We start from the raw sequence: 24,686 nt of genomic DNA on the forward strand, positions 1-24,686 counted from the left end.
TAATAGTATTTTTTTCAAAGTTTACCTTCACTTTAACTTAAAAATCACAATAGATAAAGTAGTAACAGCTAAACATACATACCTCAGATACAAATTTTGTTGTGGCATCACTTAAGGTTTTAAGCATAGGTGTGGCTTCTGCATAAAATAGGGACATTCTGTTTGCCAATTCATTATTTACTTCATTTTCTCCCTCTGCCTTTAATGAAAATATATAAGAAACATGTTAAGGTGTACAGATACATACTAACATATCGTAAGCAATGGGTAGTTTATACTTCTTCACTCACAGAAGAAGTCATTTCTCCAATAAGATAACACTCCACCTCCTAGCTTATTAGTGGTCTATCCAGCCTCAGTAGTTTATATACTATACTATTCAGCCAATTCACTAAGAAATGGATAGATAAGTGAACGTATGTGAATCAACTACAAAGGGACTGGTAGAACTGGAGAGGCCGATTAAAGCTTCCTGTTTACTTTTTTTATATGTATCAGGAAGAGGAGGAGCATTATATTCACTGGAAAAGCTTTGTGCTTTCTATCTGATGCCGACTCAAAAGTGCCAGCTTTCACTGGCGAGTGCCACGAGGGTGAGCCAAGATATAATAAAATGTATGCATTTTAATGTACTGCACTATAAATGGTGTGTGTTACTCTCTGCTCCATATTATTATTGTGATATGTGATGATAACAATAGAAGGTGCTTACTGGAACATTGTTAATCCTCATTCGACTTAACGTTCTTCTGTAATAACTGAAGTCATTTTGTATAGCGGGATTAGTCATCTGAAAAAAATAAAAAATATACAGATGCATGAGACAATCATTTGCACAAAGCTCATGTTAAAAGAATACAACTATATGATTGGATAGAAATCAGAAAAGTAAACTTTTGGCATAAAAGGGACATAGTACATTTATAAGGTTACTTACTGGACAGAAAATGTAGGAAATACATTTTATCTGTCCCTAATTGTCCTCAGCAGATGTGATAAGGTAAGGGAAATATAAGTTTCAACATGGTGGTTGCCATTGTAAAATATATAGGGTTAACATTACTTTTTATTAATTAAATAGTTAATTCATAATTTAAATAATTAAATATATTGATGTTTAAAACATGCACTTTAACATATAAAAGAGAGACTGTATCCCCTTAGCTAAAACTAAGGAGCCCTGATTTAGTGAGCTATATAGTTTTACACGAGCAACTAAATTGTAAATCTAAATTCTAAGCTGCAAGAGAGTGTTGCATTGTACTGCAATGTACTACATATCTGTTTAGAAAGCACGGTTAAGGGAAACTTCTATGATTTGGATATAGCACTTTCAGGATTCAGTATGTAATTTTAAAATAATAATACATTTACTTATACTATCAAACTTACCTCTCACTTATATATTGTTCAAAGTTAGTAAAGTTTTTGTTTAAAAAAAAAAATTCAAAGTGAATCTCCGAGTAAAAAACATGTTCAGTAATGACTAATTCAGCCTTTCATAATTCTGAACTTCATACCTTTTCATAACTAACAAACACTGCTGTTCAATAAAGTTATTTGAGCCCCATTGGGGGAAAAAAAAAGCATTTAAGATTTGCATTTGTCTGAAAAGTATAGGAATTTTGAAGTTTGGATTAATTTGTAGGAGTAGTTTACTAATGCTGTCTTTATTTCAAGTACCTTTAAAATCTGAAGTCGCTCTCCTGAATATTTGTAATAAAACAAAATTAAAAACAAAAATGATGCTTACTTGATAAATTAATTTCTTTCACAATGGTTAGAGTACACGAGCCATCACATGTGGGATTAAAGTCCAGTTCTACAAGAGGAAACAAAACCCCCCACACAACAGAGCTTTAATCCCTCCCACTTTCTCATGATTCCTTAGTCATACATATGGCTAAGAGAAAGGAGAAAATACAGTAAGAAAGCAAAAGCTGGGTAAAAAGTGAAAACTGGTACTGCCTCTAACTGTCAAGAAAAAACAAGTGAATATTCATGGACTCCCACTATCATGAAAGAAATTAGGTAAGCATACATTTTTTTTCCATAAGATGGTGAGCGTTTACAAGCCATCACATGTGGTATCCTATACCCAAGCTGTGACAATCCTGAAATAGAGTGGAAAAACAGTTAAGTCAAGTAGACGTAATAAACAGGCACGTCTTAACTTAAACCCTTACTACATCTAAGTTGAGACATAATTTCACTTAGCTTTTTTTGGCACTCAACAGAGAGAAGGGACTAAAAATTTCCTGATCAATGTTTTCAGAAGAAAATAAATTGGGAAGAAAGAGCAGTTTGTTCTTAAAACTGCTTTATTTTGATGGGGGGGGGGGGGATATGGTATGGAGAATCACACAGTGCAAAATGTTCGGATATTCTTCTGGCCAAGGAAATGGCCAGGAGAAAGAGAACCTTTCAAAATAACAGCTGAATGTCCAGACCATGCATAGGTTCAAACGGCTGAGCCTGAAGAACCCTCAAAACAAAGTTTCCATGGAGGGGAAGCAGGCCTGATAGCCAGTCTTATCCTGACCAAAGTTTGTACAAAGGCTTGAATGTCACTTGTGGATTTCAAGATCTCGCACAATACTGGGGTAGCTTGCACTTCAAGCAAGAGGCTTTGATGTCTATGTCTGGCCTTCCCCAAGGAGTCACAATCTGGTTTAATACCTCCTGATTCAAGAACCATTTGCCAGGGTGAAGGTATTGATGACTGAGAAAGTACACTTCCTAATTGCCCCCACCCAAAATGTGAATTGCTAAAATCATGCAATGATAAAGTTCTGCCCAAGTCAGGATGCGGGCTACCTTTCATTGCTAAAGCAATTAGTGAACCGCCTTGGTGATTGATGTTAACACTGCTGTGAAATTGTCTGAATGAAAGCTCACAAAGATCTTAACAGGGACCAACTCTGTAGAGCCATGAAGATTGCATGGAGTGTCAGGATTTTGATCGACAATCTCATCTCTTTAGGAAACCATACTCCCTGCGCTTTCAGTGGAAATTACTACCAAATTCAGACAAAAAAATGAAGCACTCTGAATCAATAATTGGTGAGTCTGCAATTAAGGGACAGTAAAGTCAAAACTAAACTTTCATGGTTCAGATAGGGCATGCAATTTTAAACAACTTTCCAATTGACTTGTATCGTTAAATTTGCTTTGTTCCCTTGGTGGTATTTTTGAAAAGCTAAACCTAGCTAGGCTCAAACTGATTTCTAAACCGTTGAAAACCGCCTTTTAGCTCAGAGCATTTTGAAAGTTTTTCACAATTAGACAGTGTTAGTTCATGTGTGTCTTCACTGATTGACTACACCGCATGTCTGTCAAAAGCACTTCGATAAGGAGGTTGTCTGCAGAGGCTTAGATACAAGGTAATCACAGAGGTAAAAGTATATTAATATAACTGTGTTGGTTATGCAAAAACGGGGAATGGGTAATAAAGGGATTATCTATCTTTTTAAATAAGAAACATTTTGGTGTAGACTGTCCCTTTAAGAGAATGTCTTAGCTTGAAGTCTAAAGAGATCGTCTGAGAAAGATTTTTGTAATCTCCATTCAACAGATGCAACATTTAACGCTCCAAAGAACATAAGTGTAATCTGGCAAGAGATACATCTGAAGCCGCTATAATGCATTGAATCAGTGTGGGAAGAAGATTTGTTGAAGGGCTTCTGCAATTTGAGTCTGCGAGCATCTGTGAGAGAGAGTCTCATTGTAACAGAGTCTACGATGAAGCCCAGAAAGGAAACACTTGTTTCTAGCAGGAGGTTGCTGGGTAGCAAATCTGAGTACTCTGCTGCAATGCAATACTGCAAGACCCTGTCTAGCATTAGAATCGGGTTACAATGCGGATTAGGGAAGCACACCAACACTTCCATACATAACTAAAAGAGTGTAGACCACCCCTCTAAAGGATCAACGTTTTGTCCCAAGACTTTAGCTGCACCAGTTTGCTCCATAATGCTTTTGAATAAGGACAGGTGAATATCTAAAATTAGATAGCAGCACAGATATACAGTTTAAGAGGCACAGAAAGGGTTAACCCTCTAAGGGAGCAAACAAATGTTGGCACAATGTAATATTGAAGCCCCTAGAAGGGAATCGAAAACAATTGAGTACCGTTTCTTTAAAAAGCAAAATGTGTTTTAAAATGTAAGTGTGTGGCTTAGAGTAATTGCATTCTTTCATTTTAAGCACTAAGAAATATTTTTAGATTAGCTATTTGAAGCTAAATTTAATTAAGCCCAGCAAATAAGGGTTAAACTGACCTTTCCTCCAGGAGCTCCTTCCCTGCTTGAGAAGTTGGCTACCGCACAGCAGAGAAGTTGAATTTAAAATTTAAATCGGTAAATATAAAATGTCAGTAATCCATTTGTTAGTTATTTTCCTTTTAAAAATTGCCAAACGTGCCTAAAACTGTATGTAGTGTTATCTAACGTATGTAACTATGTCCCCAGGCTATGTGAATAATGTTCATGTGAACAGCTTGTGGGCTAAGTGAGTGCCAATACCTACTTACCTGTCAGCACTCACTCTACGGTGTTTCCAGTAGAAGAACCCATCCTGCGAAGTATATACGCCAACACAGGATCAAACAGGAGGAGGCTGCAGGACAAGTCCCAGCGACACCTGTGGCAGGCAAGTGACAAACTCCCAAGGGACAATTACTCACTGCCAATGTACTCCTTTATACCCCTCTGTCCAATTACAGGTTCTCTGAGGGGGATAATTGATCTGAGAAATCATTTCAATTGACATCAGTAGTTCAAGTTTCACCATCATTCCTTGCTGAGGCAAAAAAAAAAATGAATATTGAATCATAGGAAATTAAGAGGGATTAAAACTGTTGTGTGGAGTTTTGCATCCTCCTGTAGGACTGAACTTTAATCCCACATGTGATGGCTCGTGGACTTTCAATCATCTTATGAAAGAAAAAAATGGTTTTAGGAGCTTTAAGGCACCACATAGTTATAAGATATCACTCTATATTTGTAACCCTTGAGTGATCCACTCTATAAAAGTTTTAGGTCTTGCAAGTTTATCAACTTTTAATTTGCATTAGGTGTTCCAAACTTGTCATTCAAAACCACAAAGATACCTTGAGCTCATCAAACCGGAGAGTAAAGTGTAGAATCTCTGCAAACTGTTTGGCAAGAGCCTGCTCTCGCTCAAGGTGCTGTGTTGGAGAATATGGAGTGCTTGTGAGAGCCCCCAGGAGCCCACGCAATGCTGCTTCTAAAAAGAGAAAAGACCAGATAAATGATATTATTCACACTTCCATGTCCTGTAAATAATACAGCAAGTTGCTACAATTCATTGATGACATCTTTACTTCCTTGTCTAGTCATACAGAGAGACCTATGCTACAAGGGACTGTTCTACTCACAAATGCTGTAAAAATATCGGATCACTCATCTGTCTAGAACAACCAACTTTTAGTCAAGAAACTTGACTGGTTAATTAGACGTTTCACCTTGATGCTACCACAAATTTAATTGGTTCTGATAGTTATGCAAACTTTACTGTAGATAGCAAGATATAGAATTGTGAATAATTTACCAAATGTAAAAATCTGATCCAAAAAAATATACTAAGACAGATTGTGTAGCTTCCACAGTGGTATTTTACTGTTCCAGTTTCTTAATTAGGTGAATGCAATAAACAATACTTTGTTATTTAATTTGTTACAAAAACACAAATGTGATAGCAAATACAACTGCTTGTGATCAAGTATACTTCCATAATGGAGGCTGTTGGGGGTTAGATATATATATATGCCAATAAAAGTGCAAGCGTAAACATCAGCTCATTCATTTTAGGATAAAGGCATTAAGCATCCACTAGAAAGTATTTTTTAAAGACTATTATAACTCAGATTTAAAAATATATTAAAGGAACAAAAATGTATTTACATTTTTTCTCATGAACCACCATTCAACTTGAAACCTGACCTCATGTAATGTTCTGCAAAAATAATTTACAGGCACCTCTGATTAAATATGGACTGTGATCCTGCAAGGATACAACTTTTATATGTATGTATTAAGAATCAGTGCTAAACCACCTTAAGGGGAGAAAAGAGAGTACATGTTTTCAGTGTAGATGATTTCCAAGATCAGTAGTCATTATGTAGGAAAGGCACTAAGTAAAATGAATTATTACTTACCAAGCCTTTGGGAGAATTCATAGAATTTTTTTAGTTTGCCTACAAGAGGAACTACAGCTCCCCATGCCTTCTCCTGCAATTTTTCATCAGTAGCATGTTGTATTGCCTTTAATAAGCACATAAAATATGTATAAGCAAGGTAAATCATCCGTTAGTTAAATGTGCTGCTAAACAGATCAATGCAATATTCCCAATCTGACTTACTGTGCATCACTGAAATTGCTCCAGAGTATGACAACTTGTAGAACAAGTGATGGATTAGAAACCAAAGTAACTTTCAACTAAACAAAAAAATTTAGAGCATATCTTACAGATAAGAGTACACACAAAGTTTTCTATGTTTCTGAGAAATTTTAACAGAGGCTAAAAGTATATTCAAAAAATTCCATAAGACGACTTTTTTTGCAATATGCTTAATTTTTAAAAAATGCTTCTCTGAAAGTATCACAGGTTTTGTGACCTGGCGGGCCTATGCCTTTAGACCATATATATGCACATTCAGTATTTATGCATGCGCCAAGTGCACCACTGGCACTGAAGGAGAATGTAGTGGATGTGGGAACATGGAACTACTGCTGTATACTCAGCAGGACACAAAACCTATGATCATTTTATAAAGAAGTACTTTTGCAATAAACATACATAACTTCTAAAAGAACATGACATGAATGTAAAAAAATTGCTCTATAATGGTCAAAAGTATTTTTGTATTCAATATTATATAAGTGAATTGCATAAAAAAATGTTTTTATTACTGAGAAAAATAACTTTATATTGTATTAAAAAGTAAACTACAAAGTAAATTTGTTCGCTTAAGAGCTAAAATGTTGGCATGCATGCACCAAACACAAATAAAAAAGTGATACAAGTATTAATAAATTTACATCTGCATTTATGTATTTATATACACATGTACATACATGTATACACTTTGGGGCCCTTTCCACTCAAATACCTTAAAACATGAAAAATAATTTGTATTCAATTGTAATATTTTATATTGGGCAAGATTCATCATTGCTATTCTCCTATATTTGCCCCTAAAAATATGCATAAGAAATAATGCCCTTATTTATCATTCAAAAATTTGCATAAAATTGGGCAAGTTTGACTGTAAAGTTCTCCTACTCTGTTTGCATTCTCTTTGGAGAACAAGTGCGTGCATTGAAGTTCTCCACAACTGCTGTGAAGAATAGCATTAGAAATCTATTCTCTACCAGTTGTATAAGCAATGTTTAAAAGAAAACAAGGCACAAAATAAATAACAGGGGGCAAAAAAATATATATATATATATATATAGTTTGTTGAAGAGGGGTGTTAACAAAGCTACGAGTGGGGTGTATAAATATTTCTGTTGGTTTATATAAATGGACTTAAATGGAGAATCAACGCTTATTTTCAATGATAAATAAGGGGCAGATACAAATCCGACTCAGCAGTCCTATGGAGAAGAGCAAAAAACAACAACAATCTTTTGATTGCGCTTCTCTAAAGGAAAGCTGAGGAGAATTACTCAGAGAATTCTCCTTGCGCTTGATAAATCTAGCCCAATGTATTTTACTGTGTATTTACTACAACTTGTGAGCTATAAGTGTTAGTTTTTTTTGTTTGTTTTTAACGTGCTTTATTAACCCCTTAATGACCACAGCACTTTTCCATTTTCTGTCCGTTTGGGACCAAGGCTATTTTTACATTTTTGAGGTGTTTGTGTTTAGCTGTAATTTTCCTCTTACTCATTTACTGTACCCACACATATTATATACCGTTTTTCTCGCCATTAAATGGACTTTCTAAAGATACCATTATTTTCATCATATCTTATAATTTACTATAAAAAAATTATAAAATATGAGGAAAAAATGGAAAAAAAACACACTTTTTCTAACTTTGACCCCCAAAATCTGTTACACATCTACAACCACCAAAAAACACCCATGCTAAATAGTTTTTAAATTTTGTCCTGAGTTTAGAAATACCCAATGTTTACATGTTCTTTGCTTTTTTTGTAAACTATAGGGCCATAAATACAAGTAGCACTTTGCTATTTCCAAACCATTTCTTTTCAAAATTAGCGATAGTTACATTAGAACACTGATATCTTTCAGGAATCTCTGAATATCCATTGACATGTATATATTTTTTTTTAGTAGACAACCCAAAGTATTGATCTAGGCCCATTTTGGTATATTTCATGCCACCATTTCACCGCCAAATGCAATCAAATACAAAAAATCGTTCACTTTTCACAAATTTGTTCACAAACTTTTGGTTTCTAACTTAAATTATTTACAAACAGCTTGTGCAATTATGGCATAAATGGTTGTAAATTCTTCTCTGGATCCCCTTTGTTCAGAAATAGCAGACTTATATGGCTTTGGCGTTGCTTTTTGGTAATTAGAAGGCCGCTAAATGCCACTGCGCACCACACGTGTATTATGCCCAGCAGTAAAGGGGTTAATTAGGGAGCATGTAGGGAGCTTTTTGGGGTAGTTTTAGCTTTAGTGTAGTGTAGTAGACAACCCCAAGTATTGATCTAGGCCAATTTTGGTATATTTCATGCCACCATTTCACCGCCAAATGCGATCAAATTAAAAAAAAACGTTAATTTTTTTCTCAATTTTAGGTTTCTCACTGAAATTATTTACAAACAGCTTGTGCAATTATGGCATAAATGGTTGTAAATTCTTCTCTGGGATCCCCTTTGTTCAGAAATAGCAGACATATATGGCTTTGGCATTGCTTTTTGGTAATTAGAAGGCCTCTAAATGCCGCTGCGCATCACACGTGTATTATGGCTAGCAGTGAAGGGGTTAATTATGTAGCTTGTAGGGAGCTTGCAGGGTTAATTTTAGCTTTAGTGTAGAGCTCAGCCTCCCACCTGAAACATCAGACCCCCTGATCCCTCCCAAACAGCTCTCTTCCCTCCCCCACCCCACAATTGTCCCCGCCATCTTAAGTACTGGCAGAAACTCTGCCAGTACTAAAATAAAAGGTATTTGGCCCTTTTTTTAAAAAAAAAAAAAAAAAGCATATTTACATATGCTGATGTGTAGGATCCCCCCTTAGACCCCAACCTCACTGATCCCCCACCAAACAGCTCTCTAACCCTTCCCCCTGTCTGCCAGTACCCAGTTTTGTAAAAAAAAATGCCTTTTTCTTTAAAAAATACCCTTTTCTGTAGTGTAGCTTTCCCCCCCCCACCAAGACCAACCCCCAACCCCTTCCCGGTCCCTTAAATTATATTTTTAATATTTAAATTGTATAATTGTTTTTAACTTTTTTTTTTTTCTGTAGTGTAGCGGTTCCCACCCGCTCCCGCCCCGTGCCCGCCCACCACCCCCCGTGCACGAGCGCGAGCTCCCGTAGCTCCCGCCCCCCTCCACTCCACACAGAGCATCGATGGCCGCCCACCCGCCTCCCACGTAAGGTCCCACCCACAAACGATACCGGCCATCGATGTCCGGTGCAGAGAGGGCCACAGAGTGTCTCTCTCTGCATCGGATGGCCAAGGGGGGTTATTGCAGGATGCCTCCATATCGAGGCATCACTGCAATAACCGGAAAGCAGCTGGAAGCGAGCAGGATCGCTTCCAGCTGCTTTCCAGACCAAGGACGTACGCCACACGTCCTCGGTCATTAACTGTATTTTTTTTTTGAGGACGTGTGGCGTACGTCCTTGGTCGTTAAGGGGTTAAAGTCTATGGGGTAAAGAAGCTAACATTGTTACAAAATCCTAAGTCCTAAAGTGCATTGAAAACTAAAAACGTAAACAAATACCCTGCTAGCCATACTTATTGTCTATTATCCCTACATACACACAACTTTTACTCTTGACTTTTCTTGATAAATAAAAATTAACAGATGGATGTCCAAATGTCAGTTTTATAGATATGGGTAAAAAAAAAAAAAAAAAATCATCTAGGGATGTAAACCGAGAATTTTGCAATTTGGATTTAACCTAGTTATCATATTTATAAATGCTATGAACAGAACTAATTTATATCTAAGGTAGAAACATTAAAAGCTTACCAAGTACGAATTTACAAATATGAATATTCTTTTAATCCAGATTATTTTACCTATGTTACATTTTTAGATATACAAATGTGTACTATTGATTGATCCATACCTTGCAATTTCATGTCCCTATTACAATTATCCTGAGATGTGTATTTTTAAATTTAATACTTTGCTACTTTTTAATATGCCAAAAAAAGTTATTGGAACAGATTAATGCATTATTACCATGCTGTTTAAGATCTAATTTAGCAAAAAGTAAAAGGTTTGTAGTATTAAAAATAAATAAATCAAAAACACAAAACTGCACATAAAAATATCTACACTCAAAAAATAACCCCAATAAGATAGAATTGTGTCAACTTAATTTTTGAACATAAGTTTTAGATTACATTAAATACAAAATTACCTCTCTGATTTCATGACCAGCACCTCGGTATGACTGTAAATCATCCAAAATTCCTTCTGCATCCTTTAATACTACATTTACTTGATTGTAAATTTCCTTTTCGGCTTCTGTAGGCTGTGCATCTAGGTATCACAAGATCAAATTATTTTTATTTAAAAAAGAAATCAACAATGTTCTAAAGAAAATGCAAACGGCATTGTGGGAAATACATTAAGTGCAAAATTTGTATATTTAGCTTACATTTTAAGAGCATCAGTATAATGTAACTAAAAATATCTATACTATAAACACGCATCCCAGAATGTATAGATCACACATAATGACAGAAGCAGTAATTATGTAAAGTGTATTTTAGCACTTGGGAGTTCATGAGCATATATAAAAGCAGCCCAATATTAGTTATGGGTCCTTGAAAACAAGGATAATGTGCCACTTACACAGTTTTGTGCTATACTATCAATGGTTTATGAATGAATAGTTTATATACTGGAAAACAAATTATGCTTACCTGATAATTTCCTTATCTTCTGATGGAAAGAGTCCACTGCTGCATTCATTACTTTTGGGAAATAAGAACCTGGCCACCAGGAGGAGGCAAAGACACCCCAGCCAAAGGCTTAAATACTCCTCCCACTCCCCTCATCCCCCAGTCATTCTGCAGAGGAACAAGGAACAGTAGAAGAAATATGAGGGTGAAAAGGTGCAAGAAGAATATAAGGACGCCCCACATAAAATTACGGGTGGGGAGCTGTGGACTCTTTCCATCAGAAGAAATGGAAATTATCAGGTAAGCAAAATTTATGTTTTTCTTCATAAATGGAAAGAGTCCACAGCTGCATTCATTACTTTTGGGAAAACAATACCCAAGCTATAGAGGACACTGAATGCCAAGACGGGAGGGTACAATAGGCTGCCCATACTGAGGGCACCAGGCCTGAACCGCTACCCAATAAAATTTTAAGAGGAAAAGCCCCAATGACACTGACTCGCAGTTAGTCCAGAAGCCAAACTAGAGACCGCAAACTGACTCGACTGAGCCAACAGTCCTCCATGAGACACCGTCGCCCAACAGACGGACCACCACCGCTCACCTCCCACAAATGAAGGGGACACCAGCCAAAACCCCCAAGGGGACATGGCAAAAGGAGAACCGAGGAAACCGAAAGGTCCCCTAATACAAAAAAGAACACCTCCAAGAGCTAGCGCAGCTCACAGAGACCCAAAGGGACCCAAACAGGGAAAGGAGGCCACGCCTATAGCAAGCGAAACCCGGGATAAGACCAGGCACAGACACAGGACAGACGTCTCTCCAACATCCTGCAAGCACGGAATGCAACTGAAGAGGCAAAGTCCTCCCAGTGTCTGACCATAGAATACCAAGGCATTCAACCATGAAAAAGTGTGTAATACACCCAGGTGAAAAACCCCAAGTTTGAAAACGCAGAGTCCATAACAGGACGACACAGAGGGTACTTGCGAGTAAGAAGAAGCAGTCAAGCAAGAAACAGACCGCAAAAGCAACCCCCGAACAGAGGGCACGCTCCAGGCAACCTAAGTCGCCGGACCTACACACAGGTCCCTAAAAAGGGGAACACAAAACCTCAATTGAGGCCCCCGAGAAGGAGAGTATACCCGAAGGTAGAGTAAACCCTCTTCTGAAATCAATGGAGCAAGTTAAAAGGAAAATCTATACCTTAGCAGACTGAGCTAACAGGATAGACTCAACAGGCTCAGACATCCAGAGGAGACTGCGACCCGAACACAGCGCCTTAGACCGCTCAGCCATCCTGACCTGCTGAACCAACCCAGCCTCAGGGATCCAAGACAGGGGAACAAAAGAATCCCGAAACAGGTACAGGAACGATCGTAAAGATAGCACAGCCATCCCCACAGAGTACAAGTACAACCTGACTCTGAAAACAGACAAGGCCATAGAACTAAGGATCTATCAAAATAAATGCCCAACAAGTCTGACTTGGAGCTAGCAAGACCCCAGGGGGAACTAATCCCACCTTTTCGCCTCCCATCCAGGAAAAGCCCCAAGCAAGGACTCCATCCCCATAGGGATATATAGGGAGAATATCCCCTAAAGAAAAGGGATGATGCCGGAAGGGCAACAACTGCCCTCAAGTCCCGAAGCCACTGTCTAATGGGAAGATAAATTCCCAACACAGATGTCCTAGAAAAGGACCCCCCTACAAGTAGCTTGCCAAGCAAAGGCACAGGCAACCCATTCGCTTGCAGAGCAGGGAATCCACAGGGACACAGGCAAGCTGACCAGGGGAATGCAGCCCTAAGGCGCACCAGAAATTGAACATCCAGCGCCAGCAGTTGGAACCCTTGAGACGCAAGCCACACAGCTAACCACTAGATGACATGGGCTACTCTTGTGGTAAAGAGTAAAAAATACTCAGAAAACCTGGCCAACCATGACCAGGTCAGGTAGATGGAGAAAGGACATAACCAAAATTCCAACAACCGTGGAACACCCCGACCAGCCCTGAGATCCAAGATTCCAAAATCACCCAAAACTGTCTCAGGAAAAAGGCCAAGCGAAGCTTCAGCAACCAGAAGACTCAGGGAGAAAAACAGGTTCAGGCAACTAATAGTTCAGGCAAGCCTTACCCTAGAACTAAACACCCCAACTGGACAAAAAGCCAGACACAAGGGATACCTCGAGGTAAAAAAAAATCCTACTAGCAGGACTAGTCTCCCTATCAGCTCTGCACAAGCAGAGGACACAAGGAAGAGAAAGGCACTAAGCCTACCCAGCTCCGGAAAACCCCAAGCTAAACAAAGTCCCCGCAGGGAACAACCATCACCTGGAAACACAGATCCCTAAAAGGAGATCCAACTCACCCGGAAAAAAATGGAAGACCCAAAGGTCTCTTATAACTCAGACAGACAGTACACGTCAAAGAGTAAGAGCTGCATCTAGATACACTATAAAAAGCTTATGCGTACACCTGCAAGGTGTCAAGAGCTGTAACTGGTTTCAAACTGCAAACCTTCCACATGCTAGACAGCTATCCTGTACAAGCTGTTGGATCAAGCCCAAAAGGACAAATCCAGAGGCCTAAAAATGAAGGCCAAACCGCTCAACTGCAGTAAGGGGCGTTAAGCCCTCCAACCCTCCACCACATGGGGGAGGCTCTAGGTTGTGATGAAATCAGATGTCAGAGTGACGCAGCGGGAAACTCCCCTGCCCGGCCATCTATGACTGAAGGATATAAGGACTGAAACAATCCTTCCCACCTCACGGCCCACAGGTCCTCCCGAATGCTTAAACATGAAAAACAATGATAACCTAAGCATTCGAGCAGAACAGCGCCACGTGTCTGAACAGCCGCAAGACCGAGCGAACCCGACAGGACCAGCCTGCACCTAGGGTCCTAACCAGCAAGCTGCATAAAATCTCCCTCATAGGGGAAAAAATTGAAAACAGACATTTTTAACATAGGACTAACATGTCCAAAACAACTTCCGAAGAAGTAATAAAGAGTATTAATCCCAGAAGGTTCCCGAAGGAGACAAAAAAAAGAAAAAAAAGACATTCCATCGGATATAAATAAAATATAAGGCAACCTGGAGGTTAACACCCAAAAAGACACAGGCCTACCCACAGGACCAGCCAAACGGAGCCCTATTTTTCAACAACTGGGAGAGATCTCAAACAAATGACAATCAGGAGATTACCTCATCCCCACATGTCTAATGAGGTGCACCATTCAAATTAGCAGACTAAAAAAAATACCCGTATCTGGTAACGATAGGGTCATTCAATAACTGAAAAACATGTCTGAGCAATACGCGAAGGCGCGCAATCCTGTAATGAAAGGCACAACACTCAGGGACAGTTACACCCGCGGGGAACTGTAGAGGCCCTCCCCAAGGCAGAAGGCCCGGGACAATAAGGCACGAGCATATTCTCAAAAAAAATGTCTGGACTCTGCAGATTAACAATCACCAACATTATGTGGAATCAGAAACTGGGTTACCCACATGTGTAGAAGTATGAATTGGTAGGGAACTCACCTCTCGGAGGACAGGACCCCCAGAGGCAGATGGCTCAGCAGTCCCTGGATTCCCCGAGTCTGAGGAACAAGGCGCTCTGAAATGGCATATGGAACAATATTGGTCGACATGCGTCAACGAGGCCAATCCAGATTCGTCACTGGACACAGAATCTGAAATCAAAATAGACTCGGTATCAGAATCCTCCGTAACTGAATCTGAAACGAGCACAGTCTCAGCATTAGAATCCTCCATAACTGGATAGAGGAAATATCAATATGGACTAAAGCTTGAAAACAAAACGGCACCTGACACCCACAATGGCTGGGGCACTCACCACCTCCTATGACCAGATCCCTGCAGACTAGAATATCTCCTTCGCCACACAGTCAGGAATGCAGAAATGGGGAACAGAACGGAACCACGCCAGAACACAAGGTGAACCGAACAGTCCAAAAAAGCACACCCAACCAAAAGGCCGTGTCACTTCCAAAGGCCTCAAATTTCCAACCACGAGCCCATAAACATCACACATAAGAAGGTTGAATCAGAAAACAAACATGATTATAAACCCCCCTGTTCAATAACCCCCCTCAGGAGATATTAACCCTTGATTCCAAGATACTAACAGAGACTCAGTGAGACCCTTATGTCATATAGTTAGACTCGCAAAGGTGTGGTAACCTCTTAGGAAAACATTCACATTACATTGATGATAAAGTAAAATGAAACGATCTTACCGGAATCTACGCCGTGGAACAGGAACACGGCCTTTCAAGTTTGACGAATAGTGGCATCGCCTCCGCCATGGACTTGAGAGAAGAAAGCAGGCAGCGGAGTTAGACAATGCTGATTGCTTGAAGATCTGTTAATATGAGTCGGGATGGTTTCGCAGAAAGACTCTTCCTGCATCTCCGGACTCCAACTTTCATCAAAGCTCTCACAGAAACTGACAGGACTACTTAAAAATCCTGTCCCATGCCAAAGAGTACTACCCTCCATAAGAGACAAAAAACAAAAATTAAATTCTGACACATCTCTGCCAACCTCCTGGGACGAAAGGCAAAGAATGACTGGGGGAAAAGGGGAGTGGGAGGAGTATTTAAGCCTTTGGCTGGGGTGTCTTTGCCTCCTCCTGGTGGCCAGGTTTTTATTTCCCAAAAGTAATGAATGCAGCTGTCGACTCTTTCCATTTAAGAAGAAAAAACTCTTTTCTCATAAGCTAGAAATTATGATTTTTTTTATAGAGAGAAAATCCTAAATAAGGGCCCTTGGTATCTATAAGTAGCTATTGTTAAAGCTTTTAACTGTTAGGGCCCCAATTCTCTAAAACTCTCAGCTAAAGAGAAATTATTAAAAATTATCCTCTATCACGCACAAGATTTTATAAGTTCAATTTTTGTCATCTCTCTTTAAAAGGAGGTTCCCTGTATTTCTGGATTTGAAGGAGAGACAAGCACTATACACCACAACACTGCATGACACTAGAGTTTTGTTGTATGTACACATTGTGCTTTGTATTTTATATTACTTTGAACTTTTGTCATTTAAACACAAAATAGAGTGCAAAGGTTTTAAGCTTAACTCATTTATGATTATGATTCAAGAAATTCTGATTGTGCTTCCATGTTAACTTCACACTCCTCTGTGAGATTCTGTATTCCAAAGAGTTGTATTACTTTCTGTGGGAGGCAACTCACGTCTTCTCTGGGACATAACCCCTTTTCTGAGAGAATTTATTGAGTTCGGCCCCTGTAAAATCAGTAGTATAGTTTCACTCCAAGCTGATGAGTTTTTGAGAATTGGGCCTTCAGTATGTAATATAAGAGCAAACGTACCTCATGATATAATAGTAACAGTAATATTATATAACAAAATGCATCTGAAATAAGACACTAAGACAATACATTGCATTTTACAATACTTTGTTAACATATTTCATGGTAACCAACACCAATATCTAATAAACTCTAAACTGAACAGAATTTAAGCAATGTGATGAAAAACAGACTATACAAACAAAACAAGGAGAATAATATGTCTACAGTTATTTATGGGAGATGCAATGAAATATGTAAACAATAAAAGTATGTGACACTATTCAAAATATACATATATTTAAATCTACTTTGGTGGGAAAATGAGCGTTACTGTAACACCCAGCCAATGTTTAAGTAGAATTGTAGGTCCTTTGTGTTCAATAAGATAAGGAATGATAAAAAGTATACCAATTGACATAACAAGCCAACATTTTTCAATCACATTAAGGAGAAATTTTTGAAAGCTGCTGAAGACTGCAAGGTGATTGGAAACATACATGGATAAAACAACATTATAGGTAACCACTGATAAACAAAAGTAGTTCATGCATTAGGCACTTTTAATGTAGCAGCGGTTTTAGATCTATGTCAAATTCAAGATTTGTTTCAAGCCACAGAGTTCACAAATTGTTTCATGTGATGATATTCAGACATGACTTACAAACAGACATGGGGTCAGATTCATGCTTGAAACTAGTAGATTATTAACTTTATGATTTATATTTATATTTCCTATCGCTGACCCTACTGCCTAATTTTTTTTTTCATTATAATCAGGCACTAGTTTAGCCAACTGCTCATCAGATTATACACAATGCGTTTACGGTGCTCTTCAGTTTTGGCTTAATGCACATGAACAACAGTACCTTAAGCACGCTGTGTGAAATGTATTGGGGCAAGTTGGTGCCTTATGCCTGGCTGAACCTCCGCCCCTAATAATAATAATAATAATAATAATAATAATAAAGAGGTTTGGAAGGAGGAGTCGGACATATCACAAATTCAGTGGTACATTCAACATAAAATTTGCTTAAAAGGGACATAAATCCTGTATAGTTTCAGCATTGGAATGCAAATCTTAGCCCAACAAGTTGTATGTATACCTTGGAGGTGGAGGGACATTTAAAAGAACAAATCTTGTAATTGGACAGTCTAAAACATCTGCACATCACATCGATAAAACCGTTTATTTAGAGAAGATGATTGGAGAAAGAAATGGAATATATGCAACAAAACAAATGCACACTACAAAAGCAAGTAAACAAAAATTAGATTAAATAAAACAATTGTCAAGTAACTTGCAATATAACTTGGCTAATACTGAACACTTAGAAAGAAAGAAAAAAGATACAAACAATGCAAACCGGTATATATGAAAATAGATTCCCAGCTTTCCAGAGCAAAGATCGCGAGGCAGAGATTTATAAAATATGATGTTGGTTTGTACATTTATAAAACAAACTCACAAATTTCCAGAAAAAAAAAGTTAAATATAAATGTAACAGAAAAATAATAAATAAAAAAAAACATGAAATGTTAAATACATTTCACATGTTCTTTATTGATATATTTCAAAGGTTTATTGAATCAGCTTTTTTTAATGTTTTCTTTTTCTGATAAACTCCATTTAGATCACATATTTCTTTAAAGACAGCAAATTTACGAACATCTACTTTATGCATTTTATTTATAATACTTTACATTTTTTTGCTGGAAAAATTTACGTTATGTGCGTGCTTTCATGGTGTTGCTAAGCATACATCATGCATATTTTGTATTTTTCTTTTTCTTTTTTTTTTCTTTACAAGGTTGAATTGAAATTCTGTGGAAAGCTGGGATACCAAGAACTTCTACAAAACAAATACATACCCCAATACAATTCAGCATGCAACACAAAGCAACAGACACAAATAATAAAAGGGATATGACAGCCTATGTTATTTATTGTATGTGGAACCAGGTGAAAGATTTTTTTTTTCTTTTTTAAATTATGACTTGAAAAATCTCCTTTTAATTCCATTTACAGAGCTAAAGAAAAGATATGTTGGTTGGTTCTGCATGTTACAAGATAAATAACATTGGTGTCACACAGACTGAGCTTGTAGAGCCATGAAGAACTTCCATAGACGTGGGTACGACACTAACAGAGAAAGTCAGACAAACAACTAAATAACGGCTATTTATAGATATAATTTTTCTTAGGGTGTATTGCAACATATGCACAATATCTATTTTCATGTCTTGATCTCTTTTTAACGATAATTTAGCGCTCCAAATGTAATCTACCCTATAGGTGTAACATCTTCAAAAAACTAAAATTGATTTATTTCATAGTGATGAGAGTCCACAAGTCATTACTCCTGGGATCCACTGGCCACTAGCAGGAGGCAAAGATTCCCAAAACGCCAAGAGTAGCAACTCTCTGGTATACCATTCTGATGTATAGCCAAACCAGGAGAAGAAGAAAAGGTAGGAAAGGACAAAGAAGGGAAAAATTAGGTGCAAAGTAGAACTGCCACCAGAAAAAAAATGATGTCAAATTAGAAAAAATAAAAATAGTTGGAACTCGTGAACTCTCAAATATGAAAAAAATTAAATTTGTCAGGTAAGCATTGGATTTGTTTTCTTTCATAAGGTGTTTAGATTCCACAAGCACTTACTCCTGGGAATTAATACCCAAGTTGTGGAGTTCACGAATAATGTTGGAAGGCAGGTACCTAATTTCTAGACTGCTGCCTGGAGGACTTTTCTACCAAAACCTGCTTCAGAAGAAGCTAAAAACTACAAAGTTGTAGAATTTAGTAAAGGTACGTCAGGATGATTCTGTTGCTGCAAAATTGTTCAATAGAATCTCACTCTTGAATTCCCAGGAAGTTGAAAGCTGATCTAGTAGAATGGGCTGTAATGTGATTTAGGGGAGTATTTCCCACCTCCAAGTAAGTCTTGTGAGTCAAAAGTTTTATCCAAGCAAAAGCTGTGGCCCTCCCAATTGATGTTCTCTGAAGAAATTACTTTTGGTAAAAAAAAATAAAAAAATTACTCCTTAAAACCACCCTATCCTGATGAAAATTGATAATGATGCTTGCAAGAAAAAGCAGAAAAATCATTAACTCTTCTGGCAGAAGAAACAAGACCTTCCCAGACAAGTCCAAACTATGCATAGGCTCAAAAGGAGGGACCTGCAAAACTGTTATTGATTGATCACGTCTTATGCTGTCTAAAGCCTGAACAAAAGCTTTAAAATGTCAGAAAGCTTAGCAATTTACTTGTGGTATAAAAAGGAAAAGAGCCACATGTGACCCTGTAAAGAACTAGCAGATTAGCAGTTATCTAAACCATCTTGTAGAAATTAAAGAATTCTTGGAATTCTGAAAAAAAAATGCCAATTGAACATTTTTTTTACACCAGGAAAGAAACAAAAAAAAAAACTTCCAAACCTATCGATACATTTTCCTTGCAACAAGCTAACTTGCCAGAATGAAAGTATCAAATAGATCAGGAAAAGCCTCTCTATTTTAAAATAAAGCATTCAATATCCAAACCTTCAAGTTGACTCAAAATCTTGATGAAAAAAAGGAACCTTGAGACTAAAGGTTGTTTTATAGTGGAAAGACAATGGAAGAAAACTGGACATCTGCACTAGATCCACAAACCAATTGCTGCATGCCCAAGTTGGATCAATCAGAATTACTGACGAGAGCTCCTGCTTGATCCAAACTATCTTGGAAGCCAAACAGTTGGTGGCAAGATGTAAGCAAAATGAAAAGACCAATGACCTGCTAGAGCATCTACAAAACATCACCTGAGGATACATGGATCTTGCAAAGTATCTGGGAAGCTAGTTGTTTAAATGTGAAGCCACTATTATTGAGAGATCCCACCATTCCGCAATGTGGTTGAAAATATACAGATGTAGAGACCATTCCCTTTTTGAAGGGATTGGCACCTATAATAGCCAGCATCCCAGTTGTTCACACCTGGAATGTGAATCTAAGAGATTATACAGAAATAGTTCTCTGCTCAAGAGAGAATTAGAGGCCTCCATCACTAAGGAACTGAGAGATGCTAGATATAAGCCACTGCTGCAGCATTGTCTGATTTAAAAAATGCAGATAATTCTTCTTTCAGAAGATACCAGCTCTGAAGGTCCCTGAAAATAACAGAGTTCAAGATTTGTATTTGCAACTTTGTCTCTTGAGGAAACCAAAGCCCTTGAGTACTCCTGGACCCACATACTGTACCCTAACCTAAGAGGCTTAAGTCTGTCAAGGACGTCCTCAGAGAAATGGACTGGTGAGTTATCCACCAGAATAGATTGCTTTGTTGTGGATACAAATGATCCTAAGACATAACTGAGTTTTAATCCTTATACCATTAACTTAGCATACAAAGTTGAAAAGGTCTCATGTGAAACAGAGTCAATGGAATGACATCTCATGCTGCAATCATCAGACCAAACACTTCCATACATAGGGCTACTGAAGGGCTGGAAATCAACTGAAGTCCTATACATGTTGTCTGAAACTTTGAACTTTAAAGAAAGTCTCATTGATATAGAGTCTATATTGACTCCAAGGAAAGACTGGGACTGGTAAAAAGACAACTCTTTGGTAAGAGATTCTTCTAAAGGTATGGACACATTGAAATACCATGAGCTCTTATTACGAACAAGAGAGTTCACAGAACCTTTACAAAAAATAATAATCTGGGAGCAGTACTTAGACTTAAAACCAACTGGAAGTGTTTATGCAGAAAGGCAAACCTTTGGAACTAATTTAGAAATAAATTGAGCCATACAAACTATTTCAAATGTTTCTAGGGTATTTATGTGCTAAGCAGAATAAAAACATAAGTGTCAAATAAAGGAATGCATACTTAGACTAAGCATTTCACAAAGAGGATTCAAAAGCTCAAAATTAAATGTCTCCCATATACTGCTAAACTATATGCCTAAATAAGTCTCAAGTGGTAATATCTGTATTTGACTGTGTCCTCTGACTATAATGTACTAACAAACTGTACCTTCTAATAACCTGTGGGCTATGTAAGTGCAAAAAATTGTCAGTTACTTACCTGAAATGCACCCACTCTACCGTGTTTACTCACATCTGCAGAAATAATCTGCTTCCAGTAGTGAGCCCATCCAGTGCTGTGTACGTTACAGCAGAGTATCAATGTAAGGAGTATATTGGTGATCCAAGAGGAGGAGGTTAAAGGACCCATTCCCATGACACCTGTGGCAGGCTGGTGACTAACTCCTCATTGGGAGTCATTTTGTCACTGCCCCATACTCCAATCACCCATCTGTCTCTCAGTAGCAGCTCTCTGGGGGGAAATGTACCTGAAATTGCTGTGAGAACACCTCTCAAGTATATGGAGCACTTAAATTCTTCACATTTCTCCTTAGAGGACAATATAAGACTGGCATACCAGATAGGTGGGAAGGATTAAGTACTCTTGGAGTCTTGAGAATCTTTGCCTACACTTAGTGGCCAGGAGTTGAATCCCAGGAGTATTAGCTCATAGACTCTCACCACCTAATGAAAGAAAGGGCTAAACATGTAGTCAAAGTTGAACTCCTGGTACACGCCTATGCTGCTTCAGATAAGGGTATGGCCAATAGCTGGGGCATAGGTATGTATTCCTGCTTCTAATTGGCTCAATTTCCTTATCTGGATTAGCACATGAACACAGCTTTGACAATGCATTTAACCCCTTTACATGGCAAAATAAAAAAATATGTTTAAAATTAAAATGCTCTAACACAATACAGCATTTTATTTCAACATTGGAATGTCTCTTTAATTTTAAGAAGCAACCCAACAAGGATGTAACAGTTATGGTTATATGTAATGTATTGTACTCTATAGATTTGTGAATTTCCCATTTCCTTTTTAAAGGTAAAATTACTTTTACAGCCTTTATTACATTTAGCATATTAATTGGGGTGAGTTTGCAATGCATAAAGGAATTCAACCTAGCAAATTAAGCTTATTAATTATTCTACTGTAATGATTTACTCTTACATTTTATGTATTATTTGAAGATTGTATAACTCTCTGCAAAAAAAAAATGACTTTGTGATATCTGCTTCTTGAATGTGCAAGAAAATAAGGACATTAATCCTATGATAATTATAAAAATATTCTAATATCTTAGAAATGTGATCCCACATCATGAAAATATTACATGGCTCTAACAAACCTACTAGACACATATTTAGACAAATGACAAAACAGAAACAGAAAGACAGACGCAGTCTACTGCAGGCAGAGAGGAATAGATATATATAAAATCATATTCTCACTTTCAAAATCAAGGAAAAAATTTGGCCCCTGCTCAAGGTCTGTGCATGTCAAAACTTTAAGAAGGTTCCCCATGTTAAGGTACCTGTCGAGACAAGAATGAGAAAAGACAGGACACGTCTATGAGATGGAACACCCCAAATACAATAGAAAAAAGTGACGGAGGAAGACATAAGCTTAGAGGGTGGGCATATGTTCTAGCCATCATCGTAGACATTGCCTTTGATTACCAAGTGAACCTGTGGGATCCAGTGGAAAAAATATGATTGTAGAGATCCATGGAGCATCCGCATTTACACTGATTTTGTCTGAAAGTGGCTACTGTGGGTAATTCTTCATTCATTTGTCAGCAGTGGCAATGTACAGTTTTAGATCTATCAAAAGCAACTACGTGATCAGAATGTCTTAAAAGCAGTTTATACACAAGGGACAAATATAGATTTAATTCATTTAAATATGAATTTTCAAGCACCAAAATGCATTTTAACAGGACTCAAACAGGAAATCAAATTCCGTAACCTATTCAGGAATTGAGTCTCGCATGAAATTGTGTCTTAACATGGCTTATTTAGATGTGGGAACAGCTAAACAGCACAGTTACCTCTGGAGACAGTTAAACAGAATTCCCCACCATCTGGCCTTAGGGCCTACATGAATAAATAGATAGCTGATCACAAAGGACCCCAATAACTTTGCAGATGGAAAACAAACTACAACAATAGCATAAAATGTAAGTGTGCCACAACTCAAGCGTCATGCAACCCTTTTCCAAAATGTGGCTTTTTTTCTCTTAACTGATATTACCCCTTGCCTTTTACTGTGGTGATAAGAATGAGGGGTCTGCATGGGTTACCGTTTACAAATGCACCAGCTGTGCAGGGCTTGTGAGACTTACTTTCAAAATCCAAGAAAAAATGTGCTGCATTGTGGTCTATGTCTCTGGTTAGCACCTTAATGAGATTACCCATGCCAGCCAACCTAAAAATAAAAACGCCACAGTCATTTACTTCCAGTCATTTTAGGTGAATGTTGATGCTTGTGGTTTCCTATATGTGCGCAAGTAGAACTGAAGCTCGGCAATGGGTTTCTGCACGTGGCGGGGCTCACGAAGGTCTCCATGTTATGTAGTTGCTGCACTCTCTTAAAAGCAAAAGTCAGGTTATTACAGAACATCAGAACATAATGGAAACACCAAGGAGCTTTAAAGGACAGTAAAGTCAAAATTAAACTGAAGTGGATGGGATAGAGCTTGACATATTAAACAACTTTCCTAATTTGGTGCTTAGGAATGTGCACGTGGCTTTATAGCAATGTTATACATAGTTATAATGCTGTTGCCATAGACTGCTAAATACATGAGCACACTCCTAAGCTCATATCAGCCTACCTAGGTTTACGCTTCAACAAAAGGATACCAAGGAACAAAGCACATTTGATAATAGAAGTACTTTAGAAAAGTTTTTTAAAACCATGCTCTATCTGAATCATGAATGTTTAATTTTGACTTTACTGTCCTTGTAACAGAAAACCTTTGTTCCTTTCTAGAAGAGCATACTAAGGTAGGCTCAGGAGCGTATCTTCAGAACAATATGGCAGAAATATTTACAACAATGCTTATAGCAATGTTATACGAGTGGTGCACAAGATATGTGCCTGCTCCTGAGCCTATATAAATTGTACAGGCTTTTTTTTTTTTTTTACTTATAGGTCCTTTAAAAATATGTTTCAAAATATTTGATAAGTTATCAAATACTGGTGCAGATTGTTTATAGAACATTATATGGGAATTTATACAAGCTTAACCCTCATGTTCAAAAATTGCTCAACCTGATTTATAGTATATTATAATAATTATTATTTATATTATAAATAAGAATTGCTTAATAAAGACAAACAAATATACTATAGGCAATGTTCTGACCATGCTGGCTAAAATGTAAGTC

General features: G+C 37.7%; 1 protein-coding gene across 7 annotated transcripts in view; it reads right to left on the bottom strand.

Annotated features, from left to right (window-relative positions):
- Nucleotides 1–24,686, bottom strand: part of CYRIB (CYFIP related Rac1 interactor B) — a 411,880-nt gene that overhangs the window by 53,599 nt on the left and 333,595 nt on the right. For 6 of the 7 annotated variants that reach the window (XM_053715355.1, XM_053715360.1, XM_053715357.1 and 3 more), the window contains 6 exons: nucleotides 22,746–22,828; nucleotides 10,605–10,726; nucleotides 6,179–6,284; nucleotides 5,111–5,247; nucleotides 713–790; nucleotides 83–199 (listed from right to left, as the gene is read on the bottom strand). In XM_053715355.1, the coding sequence (XP_053571330.1) occupies nucleotides 83–199; nucleotides 713–790; nucleotides 5,111–5,247; nucleotides 6,179–6,284; nucleotides 10,605–10,726; nucleotides 22,746–22,818 (633 nt within the window). In that variant the 5' untranslated portion in view covers nucleotides 22,819–22,828. Of the gene's footprint in view, nucleotides 1–82; nucleotides 200–712; nucleotides 791–5,110; nucleotides 5,248–6,178; nucleotides 6,285–10,604; nucleotides 10,727–22,745; nucleotides 22,829–23,638; nucleotides 23,722–24,686 lie in introns of all 7 variants that reach the window. The other variant, XM_053715354.1, reaches the window with a different exon arrangement.

The sequence above is a fragment of the Bombina bombina genome, chromosome 5 (genome assembly GCF_027579735.1).
Source record: "Bombina bombina isolate aBomBom1 chromosome 5, aBomBom1.pri, whole genome shotgun sequence".
Taxonomy (NCBI): Eukaryota; Metazoa; Chordata; class Amphibia; order Anura; family Bombinatoridae; genus Bombina; species Bombina bombina.